The following is a 24493-nucleotide window of genomic DNA, read 5'->3' on the forward strand; positions in this document are numbered from 1 at the left end:
GTTTCTTTCTATGGAAGGAAACATTGCAATCATATTGAATGGACAACATTGAAAGAAGAAGGTGGAATTATTTGATTTCTAGGTTTAGTACTGGGTTGCAAATATGTGTACTTTGCAACAATGGAAGGAAATAGAACGTAATGGAAATGCATCTGGTTGGTTAGACTTAGAAATAAAATCTCACTTGAATTTCTCTGTACTTGACTTTCTTTATACTGCAGTCATTAATAGTTATTAATTTACTAACATTGCAATTGTGTGCTACACACTTAAAATATGGAACCAATGTAAAAAGTACTTATAAGTCAGAGATGTTGTTCTCTGCAGCTCAATTACCGGACACTTTAATATGTCAGTCCTCTTTAACTTAGACATTTGGACCTTCAGAGACAAAGACAATCTGTTCACTTCTTTTGATCAAATATGTCTTAAATATGGAATTTTTTCAATTCATCGTTTTAGGCTCTTACAAGTAACATACCTTGTTAAGGGAATCTGCCTAACCTGAATATATTTTAGCTAGTAATTAGGAAAAATTGCAACTATATCTAACTACTATTAATGTCATTGTAGGGTCTCTAGCCCATCATAGGCCATGTTTTGGAAGACACTTCCCTATTACTGGTAATACCTTATATTAAGGGTGATATTAATAGTTTTAACATTCATTATCAGTTGTTTACAACAGACATTTTCCGTCAGTCTGCACAAAAGATGTTAGCATAAAAAATATAATATATATTAAAACTGTGTATTGTACACATCTTTACATTAAACTTATCAAAAAATATATTAGAGACTAAACTCGAATTAGAAATAATGCATTCTAGCAGTGACCTCACTGGCCAAATCTTTTGGGATAGCCCTAAACTATTAAAATTTTGTGGCAAGATAATTTCTTATCTGAAATACAATATTGGACTCCCAATAATTTAAAATCCTCTAATGGCAGATTATGGATAACATCAGATGGGACTGTGTTGACTGTATGGAAAAGTGCAGAGTTTTTTTTTCAGAATATGGCAATAGTATATTAATTTTATTCTAAAAAAAGTCTGACAGTCTCTTGCCTTTGTGTTTTTTTTTTGGTTTTTTTTTTAAATCACTGGTGTTTTAATCTATAGGAGAAACTATTTCATAATTGGTGTTTTTCTTTCTCCTAAAAACTCTCTGAATTGGTTGAGGGTGATTTTTTATCATTTAATGTATTTTAACTTTGTCTTTGACATTTTGAATTGATTGTATTTTTAATTGGAAGGTTTCAAATATTGTAATATGACTGTTACAACACTTGAGAGTTCTCAAGCATGTAAGTCCTGAACATTTCCAAAATTTCCCATGAGAGGGGGATACCTGATTAAAAAAACAGCTAATAACATAAAAACATAAAATCAATTGGTTATGAACTCAAAAAGGTTTTAAAAGTCAACACAAAGATATTGATCTATGTCAACATGCCCCATAGTTATTGTAAATTATGTTGAGAAGCCACTGAAGAAATGATTATAACCAGTAATCTATACGTCATTGTGGTCTGTAGGCCCAGTTACCTTAAATACTGTACATGGACATGTATTATATTCACTCAGGCTTCTATAAGGGTAATCTTATTAAGTAAAGTAAAGACAGACACCATAGAAAAAAGTCATGCACAGCTCATTTGTAACATGAAGACAGGCTATTTTTTATGAAAGAACAGACTGTCTGTCTGTCTAATCATAACTTAATACAAATAATACAAGTAGATCAGGAATTTAAAATCTTTCTTAGCTCACTGGATGGATTGTATAAAATTGCAGCATAGCTCTTCAGTTCTTTTTAAAATATAAAATTTATACCCATGCTTGTTGATAAAACAATAACTGGCTAAGGACAGGCAATACATTCCTGCAACTGTACTCCAAAAAAAACGCTGTTATGATGGGATTTTGGTTTTAACTTTTATTAACTCTCTATTAAGTTTAAAAACATTAATTTTCTACCTATTTAAGGGTTTCTGACTAAGGATATTTCAAATTTCCAAGTAATATTGTTACAAAATTTAGAGAACTTGGAAATTATTTTTTAAGCATTAGCACTGCTATTTTGTCCTCTATATGGGCAATAGCATTTCATAAGCTCGTTGCTATACGTCCCAGTCAGTGGGAGTGTGGATATTCATTTAAAAGTGCAATTTTGTTTATTTTTCCTGTGGTTCTTGAAATTTATACTCCATGTATGACTAAGACTTCTGGATTTTGATTTTAGTTCAAAAACAGTGCAATCTGACTCCAGCTACAAACTTTGTACATATTTTGGCTACATCTTCTCCTGATCCTTCTCTCCAAAATGGTTTCTCCCTCTCTGGTTGAAAAGTAATAACTTGGTGTGCATCTGGCAGCTGACCTTACTTGGTAAATTAATACCACCTCCATAGCCAAGAAGAAGCAGGAGAATTTCCATTTGCTCCAGTGGCAGAAGAAGGCAAGCCTACTTCCCAACCACCCCAGCCCCATCCCATTCCCACCAAATTCTACAAGGGCACTATTGAAAGTGTTCTAACCATTTGCATTACTGTCTGGTTTGGGAAATACAGTGACGCTAACAGTAAAGTACTACAACAGTTAGCAGAAAAGAGCAACGTGTCCTCTCTGCGCTCCATTAAAGATGTTTTTATCAAGCATTGCATCTGCAAAGACTATAGCATTGTAAACGACTGCTGTCAAACCTTCCACGGTTTTCTTTGTCCTACTTCTTTGTAGCATCCAAACCAGCTCTGCTAGGTTCTACGATAACTTCTACCCCTTGGCTGTCCAGACTCTGAACTCTGTGTTGCTCCCCTGGGCTCAGATCTGTTCTTATTAGCTTATTTATATGCAGTTTGTTTGTTACACTTGTTACTACTGTTGTTTTTTTATTAGTTGTTCTTATTTATTTATTACTATCTTTTAATGTATTATTATATGTAAGAGCCATTTTCCTAGTTTTATAAGATTCATGAATATTTTACTAGATGACAATGCATAATCTATGGGAGGTTCCTATAACCCCCTTAAGATATTGGTATATTCTTGCCATTTCTAACAGCTTTGAGTAAACATTATTCTTCAGTTAGTGACAGCCTTGCCATGAGTAAGGTGTGGAAGGCATAAGGTTTTAAACCATGCCAACTGGCCTACGGGCCTTTTGAGTGTGTGAAGTAAATATGTAAGAAAGCAGCACTTAATTTATGTGCTGTGCCATACATTTAAAGCATACAGAAGAAGAAGCTAAGAATCTTTTAAGTATTTAAGAAGTTAAGAATCTTTAAGTAAAGACGAAGAAGTAAAGAACTTTTAAGTACAGAAATAACTAAAGTTTCTCAAGAAAAGCTAAGTTTAGAGAAGATACATTTTTTCCTTTTTTTTGGCCTTTTATTCTACATGTGTAACTATTTTTTATTTCATTCTTGTGTGGATTATTTGCTTTTAACTTTCACTAAATAATTTTAAAATGAACTTTTGGACGAGAGATTTCTTTTAGCACGCGTTTTACCCGTGCCTGACCTTGCCTTACACTTTGGTGGCTACACTATATATTCACTTACAAATTATTTATTATTTATTTATTTAGCTATCTATTCATAATACAGTATACTTCTTTACCTGTCTTGCACTTGTCCTCTGTTTACGTATAGTATATGTTGCACCGCAGTCCTGGGAAACATTATTTCATACCACTGTATGCTACAACACTGTGCATGGATGATATGACAATAAAATACTTGACTCGACATTTTGGTTTTGGCAGAAGTCATCTTATTTCAATGAATGGACTGAGCCACAGTGACTGGGATCTTGCTTAGGATTTAGCACTTCTGGGAAGTGCCTCCAATCACATAAATGTTAGGCAATGAAATAAGACAGGCAAAACCAAGGGTATAAAACACGAGGAAGGCATGGCAGAGTGCAGGGTGCACATGAAGGGTGTGTCAAGAGGCAGAGATGAGGAAGAATACAAACAATATGAGTTGCACAAGTTGCTTGTTACTTAATTCATTCCTTATTTTCCAGTCTACTGTAAGCAAAGTAAGTAATGCATCCTTAACTCCTTTAATTATCTGGAAGTATATAAAAACAATATGGAGTTTCTTAAAATGAAGCAAATTAAATTATAAAAAAGAATATACACTTTATAGCTGTGAATATTATTCTGCTAAACAGTTTGTCACAGTAATAACTATTGATATAAAATATCACTGGAAGAAAGTTTAACGTATTGTTTAAGAAAAGTATTTTAAAAATGTATACATTTTCATTATTCACTAACCTGCTCATTTTAAAAGTGTAAAACATCAATAAAAAAATTTAAATATACAGTACATATGTACAAATATAAATATATACTGTATATATATATATATATATATATATATATATACACACACATACACATATACTATTGTATATATACACACACTCTTTACACAAATGTACATACAGTTCACATAAATATGTATACTAATTAAGTAAATCAATTGAAAAAACTAAAAAGAAAAATCTCTTACTTTTGACAGTGAAGTACAAGGACTTGCTGACATCAGCTCCAACATCATTGCTGACTTTGCACAAATAATAACCGCTATCCTCCTCCAGGACATGTTTAATCAACAAGGAGCCATTGACGAGGAGTTGTATCCTGCCATTCAGAGCAATGGGCTGGAAGATTGGAACATCAGGACCTAGGGTAAGTAGGGTAACAAAATAAAAAAACAAAACAAACAAAAAAAAAAAAAAAACAGTGCTAAACCACCATCTATTGAAGATATGTTGGACCCTCTCACAGAGTCCCCACCACCCCCAAAAACTCTCTAACAGAACCTTAGTGTATAAGAAAAAAAGATATAAGATATAAGAACTAGCATATGCAGAAGTATTAATATAAATCTAAATTAATATAATTAATATGAATAATAGATGAATATGAAATGCAGCACTGGCTTCACCTTTTGTGTACCATTTGCCTTTGGTCCCCACCCATTAGAATGTGTAGCTTATTGACAATTGTGCAGTTACATGTTGGAAGAAGTAAGGATGGGAACTGGGTTACACAGTTTAGCAATGGGTGAACATCTGTTCAAAGTAAGACAAAAGTCCAGCCTGTAAAGAAGCTTAGCTATTGAATTTCGCTGTTGATTTTTAGCAGGGTCTTTCATATACTCAGCAGGATTAGATACAATTGTTTGCTGGACACCAAATGGCAATTAAACACCCGAGTTAAACTAAGTCAGACCTCTCTTCCAAAAGATCCTTTTAGCAATTATCTCATTGAGGTACTTTCATTTCATAGTAAATCTTTTGAGTGCAATCCAGCAGTTATAGTGAGAGAATACCACTCCCTAGCCAATCAGTTCAAAACCCCCCTCCAACCACCTTTGCTAAAAAAACGAAAAGACTGATTATGTCATTAGTTTATTAACCAGTAGGCTTCTTGCTTGGGAGACAGGTTTTAGAATGGTAGGCTTTTACTGGCATAAACAATCTTTTACATCATTTTCAACTTATAATTTTCACTTGAAAGAAAGACAAAAACATTTTGTCTTTGATAGAGTATTTGATAGAACTTGCATCTTTCGCCACACGAGCACCACACAAGCATATCTGCCTTTAAGATCAAAGAAGCTGTGCAGGATATGAATTAGGTAGTGACATCAAAGTATTGATGATATTTCAGTTAATTTAGGCAGGCAGGTTGAAAAACAGTAAGAAGACTAGTACAGCTACTGTCTCCTACCCAGGAACCTTATCTTCATGCTACATTATCGTTCTCAGCGGCTTCATTTAAGGATAAGCAAGTATACATGTTATGGCTATGTCAAATCACTCAACTTTTCCAGCAAATTTCCACAGCAGCCTTCATTTACATAATCTTAGCGAATCAGAGGCAGTCAGCCACACGCTCCCATGAAGCCAGTGGGCTAATGTGATATGCCCAGCGACTCACTTCATAGTTGTGGGGGCTGACTCTGTGTTTATAAGAGCTTACATCCAGAAGTATACTGCATTGAGTGACAAGGAATAAGGAATGCGGGCGTTTTGGATCTCACAAACAGAAAAGAAGCTTGTCTTTCTGACGTCTTATATACACCAACAGAATGGAAAAATGAATAAAGGGCAGAGACTGCAGCTGAATTCACCACACCTGTTAACCCTTCCTACAGTGTTAGCTTCATCAGGCAGCAAGCACACTATTAGCCGTCAGAAAAAGGGGCAACAACAACTGCGCTAAATGTTTTGCACTTAGTCAGTAAATCTGACATGGACAGTGACTGTCAGTCATTTAAACTGACATGGGATAAGAAGAGCAACAGCTACACTCGGTAAATCTGACATCACTATAAGTCGCATAATTTGACATTGACTTTAGGAGTACAAAAGATGTTTGCCCTTGGAATAATACTTGTACTGTTGTAGCAAAATTCATTTGTAAAATGAATAAAGCAAGTTAAGTGTAAATAATTTAGCTGGCTCAAATGTGGTTTAGTTAAGTTTTGGTAGTAGTGTAGCCATGCCTCAAAATTCTGAATTAAAATTTTTAACCTTTGACATTCGCTAAATTGATTTTCTTGGAAACCTAATGGTCAGCAGGACTTGCAAAATGCAGTAGCCTGACGTCCTGGGCCCATCAGCATTTTCTACTGGGCTACCAAAATGTAACACCTGCCTGCCTGATGAGCTACCGAAATTATACACAGAGAGAAATCACATTCCCACCTTTATTCACTTTGTCCGCTCAAAAGATCATGGAACAAGCAGGTTTTTAATCACGATGATCTGTCTGTCGACATGTACACCTGTATGTGTATTTAAAGAGTGTACGTCTCCTCTCTTCTCTGTTTCTTAGTGGCTGGAGAATCTTAAGGCCATGGAAAGCTACAGAACACTGTGTTTTCAGAAGGTGCAATGCAATATGCACATAAAACATGGAGTGAGTGGCTAGTGTGGGACAAAAAAAGAGCAGCATGGTGTGTGAGAACAGCGCAGCACAGTGTTCGGTAGCTGTTCCACCACATCGGGCCTCTCCAGCCTGATCATAACAATATGATGTTTGCCAATCATAATTGCTGCACTCCTGCCTGCCCCTGTAAAGGAGTGTAGTTCTCACTTCATTTATTTACTGTTACTAAGTGACAGAGAGTTTTAAGGAGACCCAAAAGGGAGATGGCCAAACATAAAACAGTTCTTTACAGTGATTATTTTCTCTAATCACACTAGTGAGTTGAAGTAATACAATGACCCATAAACTAAACTAGTGCCTCCGAATGAATCTACACAGTGTTCTTTTCTACCTGCTTTGTGAAATTCTGGGATAAGGGGCTAATGCCTGTTCTGACGGCAACAGGTAGATAAGGTTGCAGTCTATCTCAAAGCCTCCCTTACACATACTCATCATTCATACTGCCATTTTTTAAAAAAAAAATGCTATTTTTAGACAGAATCATTTGAACTTGTGCAATAGATTATTCTACCATTCAGTACTTCTACATGTACACAGTTACATTGCACAAATCCAACCATCTTTTGTTAAGTCCACCTCAGCCTTAAAAGGGCACAAAGTGAAAAATACAAACCGAAGTATGTAGACTGAATAGGAGTCTTGTAGTAGGGTTATAATACATTAAAAGGGCTGCAATCTAATGATGTAACCTTTTGGCCACAAAAGCATGCACACACTGTGTTAGCTTTCACAAAGGCTTTGCTCATATAGAATAAAACTTGCCAGAGGCACATTATACAGTATATTTCTCTGAACAATTTTCTACAAGTACAAGTTAATTCATGTGAACAAATTTTCAGTAGCCAGCTAAATAACCTTGAGATCCTTATCACACTTCAACATGTGTATGTTAGCGTGTGTTTGTGAGAAGCCGTATATTTTCTATGCATTTAAAGCTAGTGTTCTCACTTTTACAATGTAATGTTTCAGCAGTATTTAATTGAGCTTGGGAGAAAATGCCTAGCAACAGTAGAGTCATTCTTACTGTACATGAAATAGTGAAGTGAAGTACATTTGCTGAGTAACAGCTCCAGCATGGTCTGTTTTCTTACTAGAGCATATCTTGACAGTGTTATACTTAACACTCGGAAAAATATTCTCTTGTATAACAGAATATTTGCTTGCCTCTAGTAGCAAATGATTAGAGAAATGCAACTTTTTTTTTATAATTTGCTCTTTTCAGATCAAAGCTATCACTTAATATCAAGTAATTCAGGTGTCATAAATTTGTCATTTCTTGTCAAATGTGGAACAGTTTTAATATTCTTTAAGAAAAAGGATTATAAATAGATTCTTTATGTTTTTGCAAACACTGTCAATCTTTGATGTATCCTTTAATCATAGAAATGAAAGAAACTAGTGATCCCAGTAAATGTTTAAATAATTGTAAATGCTTTGGAAATATCATTAACAAATACAGCAATATGCTTTGAAGTTATTGCATTGACAGTGCTCTCTAACAATCCTATGAGCTTCACACAATTATTAGATATTTGGATGTTTCGCTAGTATAAAAATAATGAATTTATTTAATTTTTGTGCTTATTGTAAACAATAACTGCCAGGAGTGGCATAGCTGCTAAGGCAGGGATTTGTGTATCCCATAGCTCTCCCACCCAGATTACATCAATTAGTGACTTCAATAGATTAGATTCCCAGATTATCTGTCATCTGAAAATGTGCTATAGAAAGAAATGAAAATGTGAAAAAATTAAATGTATGTTATAGAAACAAATGTTGTTGTTGTCTGTATCTAAATTGGACAAAAAGGTTATGTTGTCCTAGCACAGGGGTCCTCAATCACGGTCCTGGAGAGCCGCAGTGGCTGCAGGTTTTTGCTCCAACCCAGTTGCTTAATAAAAAGCACTTATTGCTAAAGTAACACTTCTGCTTCACTTTAGTGATTTTGAGCCCTTATTGCTTAATTTTGTCTTAAACAGCTATTTTAATTGCTCCTTATTATCAATAACATGCAAATGACAAGAGAGAGCAGCATTTCTCCATTTAGCTTATTTACATTTACACCTGTGTGTATTTATCTGCACTATTGGGTTTAATTAAATACTTGGAAGAAAAATGAAGAGAAAAAAAGTGAAGGACTGAGAATTACTCGTCCATTTTAGCCTTCAAATCATTTGCATGATAGAAAGGGAAAGAAAATCTAGGATATGGGAATGACCTGACATAGCAGAGTTAATTTAATTTCATAGCTTGTTAGTGCTTTATTGGCAAGAATTGCTTTCTAATTAAGCAACCAGGTCAGAACAAAAACCTGCAGCCACTGCGGCTCTCCAGGACTGGGATTGAGGACCCCTGTTCTAGCACACTATGTAAAAACAGCAGGTACCACAATAACAGACAGGGAAAAAGAAATAATGGAATTGCACAAGAGGGTGCAGTTCCAGCGCTTGTTTTGGCTAAATGAAAACATTTCCCTCATTAGTCAACTCTGTGTTAATATTTAACCAAAGTTTATCATCATTCACACTGAAAACATAAAATAAGTCTTCTACAGTAAATATGCAAGATTACTGTCTGTCAGTCTGAAGTCAGGTCACCAACTTAAGCTGCAATGCCTTTTCTGTACCAGAATCTTAGCTATTTGAGGAATTACAATCAAGATGGAGCGGAGTGTTAACACTATGACAACAAAAACGTTAATAGCTATTTTCAATAACTGTCTTGGAAATGTTGACGATGCCATTGCTTTCTCAGCTGCAGTAACAGCTTTTCTAGCTACTTGCTATCATGATGACAAGAGTACTGAAAGCAATTAAGCAACCCTTGTTTTATCACTCAAAAAGTGCTAGTACATAATTTAACAAGGAGACAGCAATTAATAATGTCAAAGCAAATGCAAACAAATGCTATGTTTGTGTATTTTTAATGTGTGCGGTGGCTAAATGGAGATGACACTATAATGGGAATTGTGTGGTGGTCACCTATTTTCTATACACTTTTTCTCATTAATTAATTTGCTCATACTGTATTTTGGAACTTCATTAGTTTTTTGCTTTTTTAATTTAGCTTTCTTGCCAGCAGACTAGTCTTTCTAATGTTATGTACTATTTTGCACATTCATACCATATAAATTCCTTAAATATAACTGTTGCCAAGATCAAGTTACTCTCCAATAAAGTCATGGTCTGCAATCACAGTGCTTAATACATGTTATAAAGAAGCAAGTGCCTTTAAAGATATAAACATAGTACTACAGAAACTATACCTTTGACCAAAATATAGCTGAGTGAGCATACATTTCATGTCACTAGCTAACAAAATAAATAAAAGGATTTTTATTAATTGATTTAAATCAAAACCTAAAAAGGTCTTGATGAAACGCACACCAGACAGAAATGTACAACAAACTCACCTTTTGAAAAATTCCAGACAATAGTTGGCACAGGGTAGCCTTCAGCAGAACAGTTCAATACAACAGCTTTCCCATAAATGCCATCTTGGTCACCAGGCTGGACTACAAACCTAGGAGGAACTGAACAGAAAATAAACGAGTAAATATTGAATGAATGGTGCATTCAGTTATAAAATGAAAAGTAAAAATGACAATGCAAATATCAATTAAATTTCTTAGAATAAAGAAGCAGACCTCTGGAGTGGTGGACTGATAAGAATAAGATATACATTTCCAGTGCTGTGAAAAAAGTATTTGCTCCTTCCTGACTCCCCTATTATGGCAAACGCTTGACAACAAATTTTTTCAGGTCTTCAACCAAAATTTACTATTAGATAAAAGGGCACCTGAGTGAACAAATGGCAATTATTTATTTTACATATAAATCATTTATTTAATAAAAAAAAAATTTCTTGCACAAACTTGTCACTATGTAAAAAATTATTGTCAAATGAAAGCAGTCTAAAGAACAGAATAATTAAATTCTGTGCCCAATGTAAAACTTGCTTATCAAAGTCAAGTTATCAGCACAATCCTTCAAGAAGTACATAATGCTGCGACTAAAGGAAGTGAATGAATAGATCAGTGGAAAAAAGTGAATATCTTCCAATGTGGAAAGAGATACAAAGAAAATATTAAGATTTTAGGACTGCATTTTAAAATGGTGAAAGCTGCAATTACCAAATGGAAAACAAGTGTTACTGGTGTGTTGCATTTTGATAGCACATGCAAATAAAAATTTTATTGTGCACTATACTTTTCACAATAATAACCCTATAAACATATGAACACTGAACTAGTTAAATATTCCATGAGATGGCCAGCATAACAATATTGCTGTAAAGGTGCAGCATAAAATCACCCAGGACAACAAAAAGGAAATGTTTGGTTTTACCGAGCAGAGGCTCATTCCCCCTTGATCAGAAAGGGCTGGGTTAAAAAAAGAAAAAGAATTCTTTGGAGAACAACAAAGTGAACATAAACACTTTCATTTACAGTAAAACATGATGAAAAGTTAAGACAAAAGTGGAAATATTAAAACAACTTTATGTCTGGTGCCTGGCTTGGCTGAGATTGGCTCCAGCATACCCCGGGACCCTGTGTTAGGATATAGCAGGTTGGATAATGACTGACTGACTGACTGACCGACCAAAGAAACCTAGCATTCAACTGTAAGAACAGCATGCCAATATTAAAATACAGCGTTAAGAGTGGTGATGCTTTGCTGCCTCAAGACTTGAACAACATTCTATGATATAAGTAACCTCAGAATCTGCTCTGTATCAGAAAATTTATGAAAATTCAGTCATCCATCCATTGGCTGGTACTGAAGACTTGCTAGATTATGCAGCAAGACAATAACCCAGAACACAAAAGAATCAGAATAGCGGATGAAAGCTAAAATCAAAGTTCTGTACTGAATAATCAAAGTGGGGACCAATATCCATTAGGGATGCTGTGTCAGGATCTGAAAGGTGCCATTTATGTTTGAAAATCTACCAATGCAACTGAAAGAGTGGGCTAAAACCCTCCCAAAGTAATTTGAAAGATGAATTTTTGAGTTAATAGCAAGTGTTTGGTTTCAGTCATCACAGCTAAATGTGGCACAAACAGTTATTACGTATAAGGGGCCAATAATTTTTCAGTTAGTGCTTGTTGGTAAAGTATAACTGTGTATATACTGTAAGTAAATGCTGAAAGTGTGATTTACTCACTTACGTGTCCTTTATTTCATATTAGATTTTGTTCACAAAAGTTGCACTAAATGATGGAAATCATAAAGGAGCAAAAACTTTTTCATATAAAAGATATTTGAATCTGCATAAGCACATACTCTATTCACCAGAAGGTCAACAAAAAACACAGAATGGTAGACAATTTAACTGTCAGTTTTTTTCCTGTTATGGAAGGTCTGTCTCCCCTATGTTTTACTTAACTGCTTACTTACCTCTAACAATTAACTGACTTTGATGTTCAACTGCTGCAGCATCATTCCTGGCAATGCAGGTGTAATTTCCATTGTGTATCAAGGAGAGATTGGATATTCGTAAGGAGCTAGTGAAGTCAAGGTTGTCAATGCTAACACCTAAACTGGCTGGCATTGGCCGTCCATCCTTTTGCCACGTAATGGTGATTGGCAGATCCCCTGAGACAACTACACATGGTATAAATACACGCTGGCCAATTGAAAATCTCTGGATCTCAAAGGGTTGGATGAATGGAGGAACTGAAGGGGAGAGAGAAAGAGTGAGAGATGAAAACTGAATAAGAACTGTTAATTTCAAAATAGAATGTTACATTATCCGCCATCAACTATAAAGCATGTTAACAATTTTTAGTGGTGCTGCAGTTACCACTTCATTTGTTATATTCTGTAAATCACCATAATAGTGTACAAAATAGGCAACCATTTTGATAGTAACTGAGACTTCAGTTTTATTAATAAACTAGCAAAATACCCGCGCTTCGCAGCGGAGAAGTAGTGTGTTAAAGAAGTTGTGAAAAAGAAAACATTTTAAAAATAACGTAACATGATTGTCAATGTAATTGTTTTGTGACTGTTATGAGTGTTGCTGTCATCAAGGATTGGATTATCATTATTTCTTTCAATCAGGTTCATATTTGGAGGATGTGCTGTGTTCAAGTTATATTCCGTGTTTAACTTAAAAGTTTCTCTCACACTTTTGCTGAGTTTGTGCCAAACACTATTCTATCCCTGACCATCTCATCTTCGTTTGCATAAACACAGTCCTTCACCAGCAATTTTAACTCCGTTACAAAGTGACCAAAAGTCTCATTTATACCCTGTGTCTTCTCATTAAACTTGTATCTTGCGAATATCGTATTCGTCGTAGGAATGACAAACGCCAGCAGCAGCCTGTCTATGAACTTAATTTAAACTTAAGGTTTACACCGTGCTTTGTTTCCACAGTAGCTGCACTTATGAATATGCTTGTATGCGTCACTCGCTTCATATTCTTTTGCTGCCTTCTCAATTGTGTAATGCTGATGGACGGCCTTATATGGGCAGGCACTCAATTAGATGGGAGGCGTGACGATGAAGGACGCAACTCCGCCTCACACGGTGACCGAGCTGCAGACTATGGCTGTATATATGTACATAAGTAGGTTCCATTTATGACCGTTACACGTAGAATTTCGAAATGAATCCTGCCTAAATTTTGTAAGTAAGCTGTAAGGAATGAGCCTGCCAAATTTCAGCCTTCTACCTATACGGGATGTTGGAGAATTAGTGACGTTTGGAAAATTCAATATGGCGGCCGACATTGGTGTCATACCACCGAAAAATAAGTATATACATCGGTTTTGGTTAGTGCAGGGAAGCCGCCTACCAAATTTCGTGAAGATGGGGCCATAAATAAGAAAGTTCAACATGGCAGACATTGTCGACCGCTATAACCGTTACGTGTAGAATTTCGAAATGAAACCTGCTTAACTTTTGTAAGTAAGCTGTAAGGAATAACCCCAATATATAATATACAGTATATATTCCCTGGCCATTGGACCTTACTCTTATTCTATGTTAATTAATGTTGACTTATTTTATTTTCTTACTGTGTCTTTTATTTTTCTATTCTTCATTATGTAAAGCAGTTTGAACTACTTTTTGTATGAAAATGTGCTATATAAATAAATGTTGTTGTTGTTGTAGGACTTGTGTTGAAGTGACATTCAGCATCTGTCAAGTGTTGTAAGCGTACAACCGGTTTCATCGATAACTTCACATCCAGCTTTTAAGAGTTTAAACATTCATAAACATCAAAGTGTCCACTACTGAAATCATTACCTGTGAATCTAAGATGTTTAAGAGGCATTGGCGGTTCTCCAAAGGTGTAAAATATTTGGCCATTTCGGTACACTTGAAAGCAACAACCGAACAATTCAGCGGCAACTATCAACTCGCATGCAGAACCATAGGTGAAGGGCTTAAGCATTTCACTCTTATAGTGCTCCTGTGCAGTATAATTATCTCCTGTACCGTCATCAGTCAACACCTTGAACCTGTCCCAGTCATTTAATAATACATAAGACACAATGTTCCTCCGGATATCAAGAGTGAGCCTGATATGGCCTTGCAATATGTAACACAGAGAAAGGAAAAGGCAGGTGCCATCTCCAGGCATGGAAAGCACTCGGTAAGTGACAGTTCTTTGATCGATGGTGATCACCTCGATAGACATGTTAATGGGGGTACGGTTGGAATGATAAAGGAAATAGGTGCCTGAACAATGTAAAGTAAGTCTAAAATACCTACACAATAACAATAATCGTAATAAACAAACAATAAAACAGCGGAGAAGCCGTGGATTAAATAAAAAGGCTGTAGTTTTCAGCAGGGAGACGTGAATCCCGTGGTGAAGCAAGGAAGGGAATATAGAGACCGGAGTGACGGAAGGCCTTATATAGGCAGGCAGCCAACAACGTGGGAGGCGTTGGGATGGGGGACCCAACGCCACCTCACACGGTGACCGAGCTGCAGGCTATGGACGATATATATAATGCGTAAGTAGGATTCAGTTAGCGTTGGGAACCCGCGTACCAAATTTCTTGAAGATGGGCCCATAAGTAACAAAGACCGTTGAAAAGTTAAATATGGCGGCTGACAGTGGCATCATCCACTGAAATAAGTACGTACATTGGTTTTGGTTAGCGCAGGGAAGCCGCCTACCAAATTTCGTGAACATGAGGCCATAAACAAGAAAGTTCAACATGGCGGACGTTGTTGACCGTTATGATCGTTACCTATAGAATTTCAAAATGAAACCCGCTTAACTTTTGTAAGTAAGCTGTAAGGAATGAGCCTGCCAAATTTCAGCCTTCTACCTACACGGGAAGTTAAAAAATTAGTGACGTTGGAAAGTTCAAAATAGTGGTCGACAGTGGCGTCATACCATCGAAATAAGTATGTACATCGGTTTCTGTTAGCGCAGGGAAGCCGCCTACCAAATTTCGTGAAGATGGGGCCATAAATAAGAAAGTTCAACATGGCGGACGTTGTCGACCGTTACGTGTAGAATTTCAAAATGAAACCTACTAAAGTTTTGTAAGTAAGTTGTAAGGAATATACGAGAAGTTGGAGAATTAGTGATGAGTGAGTCAGTGAGTGAGTGAGTCACTCCGTGAGTGAGGGCTTTGCCTTTTATTAGTATAGATAATAATAATTTATTCAAATTACATTTGGTCATACTCAGAAATAACTGTGGTTGGACAGGCTTTTTTGACATTCACTGATGCTTTTAATAACTTTCTCGTCCCAACCTATCCTGCTAAAAACTAACATAAAACAGAAACCAGGACACAGGACAAAATAGCTACATAGGCACTTGCACAAATAGGATATGTCTATTGCAGGGGTCTCCAGCTCCAGTCCTGGAGAGCTACTGTGGCTGCAAGTTTTCATTCTAACTCTTTTCTTAATTAGTGACCAGTTTTTGCTGTTTTTTCCCTGGGTCGCAATGGTGCCTCGGATTCCCACAGGGATGTATGGAAATTACTATATGTCGATTAAACACTGTTGGGTTTCCATGGATGCCACCAGGGGGAGCTGTGGGACCTGAAGAACCCTAATTTGGAATTCCATCACACCTCGGAGTAATTCCAGACCTCCCTAGCAAGCCACCTGGAATGCTTAAAAACGAGCCGGCTGTCTCGCAGAGAGAGACAGAGTCCAGAGGAAGATGGACAAAGCTTGCCTGTAAAACAGCGGAGGTGGAACAACAGACAAAGAAGAGAGAAAAAAGTGTTACATTGTATATTGTGCTTCTGTACTGTGCTGCTGAGGGGAGTGATTGGGGAAGCATTTCCCCATCTAAATAAGTGTGTGTGTTGCTGCTCTTGTGTCTGTCGTGCTGGGTGTTTGGGGAGCTGTGTGCCCTCTGGGGGTTCACACTTGCTGTAGACTAATATTTCTTTAATGACAAAATGATTTATGAGGGAAAGAAGTAGAACAAAACAGTCAATGTAAATTCAAATGTATTTATTACAGTATATACTGTGTTAGTACTAGAATATGACAACTGTTGTAGCATTGAGTACAACTCTATACTGATACTGGTTGGCATTCTCCCCATTTACAACCCATTTACTTCTAACCCTTTCACTTATTACCCTAGTTCAGTTACTATGTTGCAACCTAAAGTATATGTCTGTGGCTTTTGATTCTAATCAGTTTCATGGAGTCAGTCCCACTTGAACTTGTTTTAATTGCTTAATTATTTGGTGTTTTTTCTTCTCATATTTTACATTTGAAAATGTGCACTAATGTATAAAAGAAATATGTATTTCTTGCCATGCCCTCAAATGATTCATTTTCTTTTTTCAAATTTTTTTAATTCACCTTTTTCTGTGGAATTTGCTCCAATATCCACATTCAAATACTGACCATGAATGACAAGATGTGACAAGAAGTGCTGACACACAGGTGCAAATGACACAGAATCATAAATGGGAGCGGCTGCTTCTGCTAAAACGGTTGTTATACACATAAATGCTTACTACAGTCCAATAAAAATCCAAGTCTTGAATAACTGTAAAATATGACACACAGAATATAAAAGTAGGTGCAACTAAAATACAAGAGGACCGGGTTTGGAGCTGAAAAGTACTTTTGAAAAAGACAGGAGATTTTAATGAGTTAATTGCTATCCACAGTCAGACAGCACACATAACACGAAAAGGATTTTATAGATAAATGGACGTAAAGCTCAGTCCTGGAGGTTTCCTTGTGGGTTCAGAAGACTTTCTTCTTTAATTGGATTCCAAATTAATTAAGCAAACTCTTTTTTTCCATGTTGCGTTTTTATATTGACATGGATGGCCAGGAATCCTGCCAGGACACCAATATTATGAAAGGACAGAGAGAGAGAGCGCGTGGTCAGGGAATTATATCTTCCAGGACACTAGAGGGCAGCACCCCTGGGTTGCTGCAGCACTACAGAATCCTGCAGAAAACACTGGAATCTGGAGTTGGCTTCTGTGGGTGCTGCGGAGGCAGCAGAGCCCTACTATGTCAGGCATTAGTGACTAGTGATTCCAGGAGCTACAGTCGAAAGAAAGAAAGAAAGAAAGAAAGAAAGAACTGTTTACTTTGTTGTGTTGTGTGGTGCTGAAACTTCTGCCTGGTGTCTGTCTGTGTCAGGTTTGGGTGGTTGGTGCACTGCCTGCAGGTCATAATATGAATCCTGAAATTGCAAACTGGTTATACTAAACCTTTGCTGAATGAAGCAGCAATTTAGATGCATAAAAATTATTTTTTGCTTTATAGTATTTTGTTCTTTTTCATTTTCTGATTACTTATGTCATTATTTACTAATGAAAGCACTAACACTAAAATAGCTGCCCTTCAGCGGTTAGTATTGCTTACTCTAGTGTTCCCTATGCTTGTCATTCATTGTCGGTATTCAGATCAATTAAGTAAGCAAACTTCACAGAAAAACTGAACTGAAAGGAAAATGACAAAGTTTGGTATCTAAAGATATGGCAAAAATACAAGTATCACTTAAATCTAACACTGGTATAACACTTTGGTACAAGTTAGGAAACAATTTATTTGCTTGCTTAACAAAAATTCTGGAATGCTTTGACTGTTAACAACAGTAAATAGCACTATTAACCTTTATACTCCAATGCAAGGCAGGGGAATTCCTTTTTGGAAACATACCTTTAACAGTAACATGTACGCTCTGGCTAATTAAGAGCTGTGGTTGAAGGAGGACACTGCATGTGTATTCTCCTTCATCAATTTCCTTCTGCACATCAGAAAGCATAAGAGTGCCATTATTCTCAAAGGCACGCTGACGGTGATTGAATGGTATAAGATTTGAATTCTTATACCACTTGATAGAGTAATAGGGGTAGCCAATTACACGGCAGTGGATGAAGGTGTCCCTCCCAGCGATTGCAGTAATATTCTTCATCGGTCGTATACTTGCAGGACCTAAACAAAGACAAAACCAGACAACTCTTTAAAACAATTAGGCTTATCACATTAAATCACAAAAAGATAGTCATTTTCATATTCTTAAGAACAATTTAAATAGTTTTATTTAAGAGATTTGTGCCATGAAATGGAGATGACCAGGTGTTTGAAAAATAAAAAATAAAACTTCCAAAAAAATAATTTTTAGGAAAATGTTGGTAAATGTGGAGTAAGTGAATATTTGCCTAAGATTTGCCAATTAGAAAAGAAGAATGAATGGCCAATGTTTTACAACCTGCCACTATTAGGAACTTTCAACCACAGTTTAAAAAAAAGATTTTTCACCCTCCCTAAACTTACTTACCAAAGCCCCACTTGCACTTTCTCAATGTTTTGGCCTACTAAAATTCTTCACTCTATGTAGGAGATATTCATTTTCTTAACTTTTTTTTTTTTATTTTACTATTTTTTCCTCCTGCAGGTTTTGCATCATGCATAGGTATAGGAGTCTCTGCAACAAGCAGAAGTGAAAGAAGTAGAAAAGAAATTGATTCTAAATTCTTATAGATCGTATACTGCGTACATTAACACTGCTGGAGACATCCCTACAAGAAATACTCTGCCATGTTTAAGTCATGTGATTGAGTGTATTTTAATTTTCACAGTATTACAGAAAGACCTCAATGTGAAATAGGCAATTTACAAATAATATCATATTAAAAGCAGTACTTCACCACACTACTAACTAGGGGTTCTTCTACAACTCCAGTCAATAGTAATGTCTGAAGGCTGACTTTATTTCCAATTTTAGAGTACATCAACTGATGTAATTAAAGAGAAAGTGAGGAAGAAAACTCATCTGAAAATGCTCAATTCAGCCAGCTTCAGCATACTATTTGTAAGCAGTTTGCAAGAACGCAAAATATATTTACATATTTACAACACTGAATTCTACATAACAAATGCACTGTATCAGTTTTTAAGGGTGTATAAATGTTTGTTGCTCATATGCTGGTGTTTGCACATGTTATTGCACTGGCTTTTATATGTGTACTGTAGGTGTAAGTGTTACACACACATATTAGTGGTTATGATGGGATAAGACTTCAGCTTCTGATAAAAAGGAATAATAAATTATACTATTTTGCAGAATTGAAATGTAATACTTTATAATAAAAGAATTGCAGCATTAAATGATTATAACCCAAATACTAGAATATCATTGTTTTGTGGGAATCCTGGCAATTACCTCCATTTCTGGGCCATATCAGATTTTGAAACAAATGTTGGAAAAATGTCCTTGTATAGTGCTAATACATGAACACTTTTAATTGGCAGAATCCATCAAAAAGTAAAACCTTATTCACAATTAAAAAACAATGCAGTGAATGAGTCAAGAAAGACTAACTAATTGCATATATAAATTTAATGTAATAGAACAACTTTTGGGAGGCTAATCTTTAAACATCTCTTTAATAAGGGGGATAAGACAGACTATAGGAGTCAGGTGAAGAACTTTGAACTTTGGCGCAAAGAGAACAAAACCAGCAAAACCAAGGAACTTGGTATTGACTTCTACCACATCAAAGAGCCGCTATATCCATTTATTGTACTTGGAGTAGATGTAGAGGTGGTCCACTTCTACAAGTATTTGGGGGTCCACATCAATGACAGGTTGGAACTATAAAAGAATGGGCAGAGAAGGTCTTTTTTCTTAGAAGACTGTGTCCCTTTAATGTGGGTAGTGACATACTTCATATCTTCTACAACTCTCTGATGGCCAGTGCGATTTTCTACACTATGGTGTACAGGGCTTTCACTTTGAGAGAGGCCTACCAAATCGACAAGCTAATTAAAAAAAGCAGGCTCAGTTGTGGGATGCACTCTGGACTCACTGGAGGAAGTAGCAAAGGAGAGAATTAAAACAAAACTGAGTGTCATTATGAATAATGCTGCATATTTGCTCTCTTACACACTAACACTGAGCTTAAACACTGGAAGCAAAAAAATTATAGCATAAGAAACATTTTCCAAATTAGGTGACGTGGTGTCTCTCAGTGCTGGGACTGCTTCTCTTTCTGATATATTAATATTTTCATCAACATCAATAGTTTATATATGAAGCTGGTTATATTTACAAGTGAAAATAATCTTAGTGGAATGGCAGATAACCTATCAGCTGATGGACCTAGGCAGGCATAATTCAGATTTGGCCAAATTTGTGACTAATGAAATTTAATATAAATAAATTTTAAGTACTGCGGATAAAGGAAAAATGTTGTTTTTGTATATACACCTTATGAGAAGGACGAGGACTCAGGGGTTGCAATGGATTTTTCACCATCGACAACTACTCAGGCTACAGAAGTGATTAAGGTGGCTAATTGGGTGTTGGCATACAGTCCATAATAAACAGAGTGAAAATCAAGGGAGGCTATACTTAAGCTATATAAGCTACTTGTGAGGACTTATCTGAAATGCAGTGTGCAGTTTTAGTCATTATATTAAAAAAAGATATAACAGCACTAGAGAAAGACCAGAGAAGCGTTTCCAACCTCATACATGTAGGAAGATAACAGAGATTTAAGCAGATGAATAGACTGTGCATGATCATAATGCACCTTCGTCGATAGCTTATCAGCTTTAACAACTGAAAAAATGTTTGAATTGATGTTTTGGCCATGGATTTTCATCAGAATCGCCAGGTAGAAAAAACAAGGCACAGTCTGCTGTCCTTATCACACCTACATATTCTTTCACTTTCATTATTTTAAAGTTTACTGAGAGACATTTTTATAGTCAAGTTTGACACAGCTTCCTTCTTCGTCTTACATAGAATACATATGGAAGATGTATTATTATAATAAAGTATATGCAGTATAGGAACTGTATCTAATCAATGGGCATAATAAAATAAAACTTAAAAATAAACAAGTAAATGAGAAATTACAAAAAATAGGCAAATGAGAATTTTGTGATATTAATCAATTAATTTTCTAATAATGCTTTTTCCTTTCTAGGGTTGCAAAAAGCCAGAGCTTATCCTTGAAGCAAAAAGCACAAGGGATGAATAAACCCTGAATGGGATACCAGTCAAATTATTGCATACACATTGGACTGATTTACAGTCTTGAATTCATCTAAAGTGCACATTTTTGGTGCCAAAGCACCAGTAAAAAAAATCCATTGACAACATGAAAAAAATGAAAACTGCAAACACACACACAATGTTAACAATTACAACATCTTCAGGCCTATATATGACCTGGTTTTGTTTTTGAAATAAGTAAAATCACCTCATATTTGCATCTGAATTAAACTTTTGAGACTTTTACAACATTTCCCAAAATTAATAAATAAAAAAAAAACCTAAAAAGCTTAAACATCCCATTATTTGTACAGTTTCTGAAAAATGTTTACTTTACCATGAGTTGCAGGTCAGTATTGCCCCACCATTTCCTTTAGCAGATTTTCCACTGTATTTAAGACAGATTATTTCTTCACAACCCATAAAAACATCCTAAATGTAATCTTTTCAGCTCAGAATTATTAATACTTTTAGCAAAGTGGCACCCTGACTTACAAAGAGCAAAATAATTTCCAAATGTCATGTTATAGCTGTTCCATATTTTTAAACCTTCAGGTCAATTTGGAACCACCATATTGCTGTATTACTTTAACTTCTCTAAAAACTAAATTTCCCCTTGAGACAAATAAAGTCCTATCTATCTATCTACCTTAGTGGAACATACTCTCTATTTAGAATACTGCTTACTTACATCCTATAATGACATCCTAAATATCATCTACCCTAAAACTACAGGGTAAGATGATCGATCAGTATAAATATATATTTGGAGTGAAAAATCTGATGTCCAGGTTACCTAAGAGGTACTGTCAGTGTTTGGTCAAAAAAAAAAAAGAAAAAAAAAAGAAGAACTGGAAGGTACAGTATTAAGTCAGCATCTGAAGACCTTGTGAGGGTTAAATTCTGTCCCCTCCAGCAAGGAGGCTCAAACAGAGCCACTGTCCAACCATGCCTCATACAAGTGTAGGCAATGACTTAAAATAGTCCATTATTTACAGAACTTCATTCATGACCTCTTTTATATATTAAAAAAGAAACCATGGCTAACATATATTTTAAGGCAACATATTCTTCCCATTTAAATCACAGCATCTTCAGTTAAAATTTGGATATATGGCACAAACAATGCTACAAATAGATACTAAATCTTCTATTTTGATTTTTTTTTTCAAATTACATTTAACTTCACTAGATTGTATAGAAAAAGAAAAACTGTAAAGATAATGACAAGATGAGACTATAAACATATATGAATGTACTGGGACAAAGATACAAATATAAATAATGAGGTAGAAATAATATTTTCACTGAAAGTTAAATGAAACTACAATAATCCAAAATGAAAATAACTGATTTAGATTTGCTCTAATAATATATATAGGATCATTGATTAATACTATATGGAAAAAAAAAACTTTCAAAGGGCATACTAAACACAAAAATGTGCTAAAAAATAAAATAAATAAAAAAATGTAATTAATTTTTACTGACGATCTTACAATATTTTAGAATGATTTTCAATTATGGTTGGTGGAACACAGTGCAGTTACAAGATATTTTTTACTATTGAATCCTAATTATTTTTTTATTTATTATGAGAATAAATGCAATAAAATGACAATTGAACATGGGTTTATGAATAAGCATGTATCAAACACACACACACACAAACAAACACACACCAACACCCATTATGATGACAGTAGACTATATTCAGAGTTTGTATATATCAAACATGCACATTTATACAGTACATATACAGTTAGGTCCATAAATATTTGGACAGAGAACTTTTTTGTAATTTTGGTTCTGTACATTATCACAATGAATTTTAAATGAAACAACTCAGATGCAGCTGAAGGGCAGACTTTCAGCTTTAATTCAGTGGGTTGAACAAAATCATTTCCTAAAAATGTGAGGCAACTAAAACATTTTTTAAACACAATCCCTTCACTTCAGGGGCTGAAAAGTAATTGGACAATTGACTCAAAGGCTATTTCATGGGCAGGTGTGGGCAAGTCCGTCATTATGTCATTATCAATTAAGCAGATAAAAGGCCTGGAGTTAATTTGAGGTGTGGTGCTTGCATGTGGAAGATTTTGCTGTGAACAGACAACATGAAGTCAAAGGAGCTTTTCAAGCAGGTAAAAGAAGCCATCCTTAAGCTGCAAAAACAGAAAAAACCCACCCGAGAAATTGCTACAATATTATGAGTAGCAAAATCTACAGTTTGGTACATCCTGAGAAAGAAAGCAAGCACTGGTGAACTCAGCAATGCAAAAAGACCTGGGGCCTCATGTATAACGCCATGCGTAGAATACGCACTATAACATGACATAAGCACAAAAGCCAAAATGTGCGTACGCACAGAAGAATCCAGATGCAGGAATCTGTGCGCACTCCAATTTCTGCGTTCTTCCGCTCCATAAATTTCAGTCAGCATAAAAAGTTATGCTCGTGCACGCGCCTACTCCTCTTTGAATATGCAAATCAAAAATCGCCCTTTAGCTCAGCCTTCTGTGAAAAGACAATGGGAAAAGCACAGGAGAAAATAGAAGAATTTCAGTGAATACCAAGTGGAGGCAAAGGAGAAACATACTATTTGTTTATTTAAACCGTGGTATAATCAACAAAAGGAAGTTGATCGAGTGACAGCGTGTTTGAGAAACTTGAAAGCTCACGTTCACAAAGTCGCACAGTGCCGGAAATAAAAAAAGAAGTTGTCAGATTTTAAAGTCGCCGTGAAAATGCAAGTTGTAGCCCAGTGTCTGAGTGTTATATGAAAGCTTGTCAGGGTACAGAGGAAAAAAAGGCACACAGTGGGGAAAAAGCACGAAATGTCAACTTCAATCTCAAAATTTCCACTTTAATAATGTAGTTTATTTTGTCATTAAAGTAGAACATTATATACTTCATCTTTAAATCGTTTAATTAACCAGTTTCTCAAATCACATCGTAATTAAAGTAGCACGTTAAATGCTTTGTTGTGTATGTGATCTTCTATGTGTGTGAATCACTACTTGCTTCTTAAACCGGCTCT

General features: G+C 35.6%; 1 protein-coding gene across 2 annotated transcripts in view; it reads right to left on the bottom strand.

Annotated features, from left to right (window-relative positions):
• Positions 1-24493, bottom strand: part of LOC120523294 (Down syndrome cell adhesion molecule homolog) — a 668946-nt gene that overhangs the window by 226869 nt on the left and 417584 nt on the right. The window contains exons 8-11 of one of the 2 annotated variants that reach the window (XM_039744497.1): positions 18108-18383; positions 12375-12653; positions 10388-10507; positions 4526-4699 (exon numbers count right to left, since the gene is read on the bottom strand). In XM_039744497.1, coding sequence (XP_039600431.1) covers positions 4526-4699; positions 10388-10507; positions 12375-12653; positions 18108-18383 — 849 coding nt within the window. Of the gene's footprint in view, positions 1-4525; positions 4700-10387; positions 10508-12374; positions 12654-18107; positions 18384-24493 lie in introns of those variants that run through there. The other variant, XM_039744498.1, reaches the window with a different exon arrangement.

The sequence above is a fragment of the Polypterus senegalus genome, chromosome 2 (assembly GCF_016835505.1).
Source record: "Polypterus senegalus isolate Bchr_013 chromosome 2, ASM1683550v1, whole genome shotgun sequence".
Lineage (NCBI taxonomy): Eukaryota > Metazoa > Chordata > Cladistia > Polypteriformes > Polypteridae > Polypterus > Polypterus senegalus.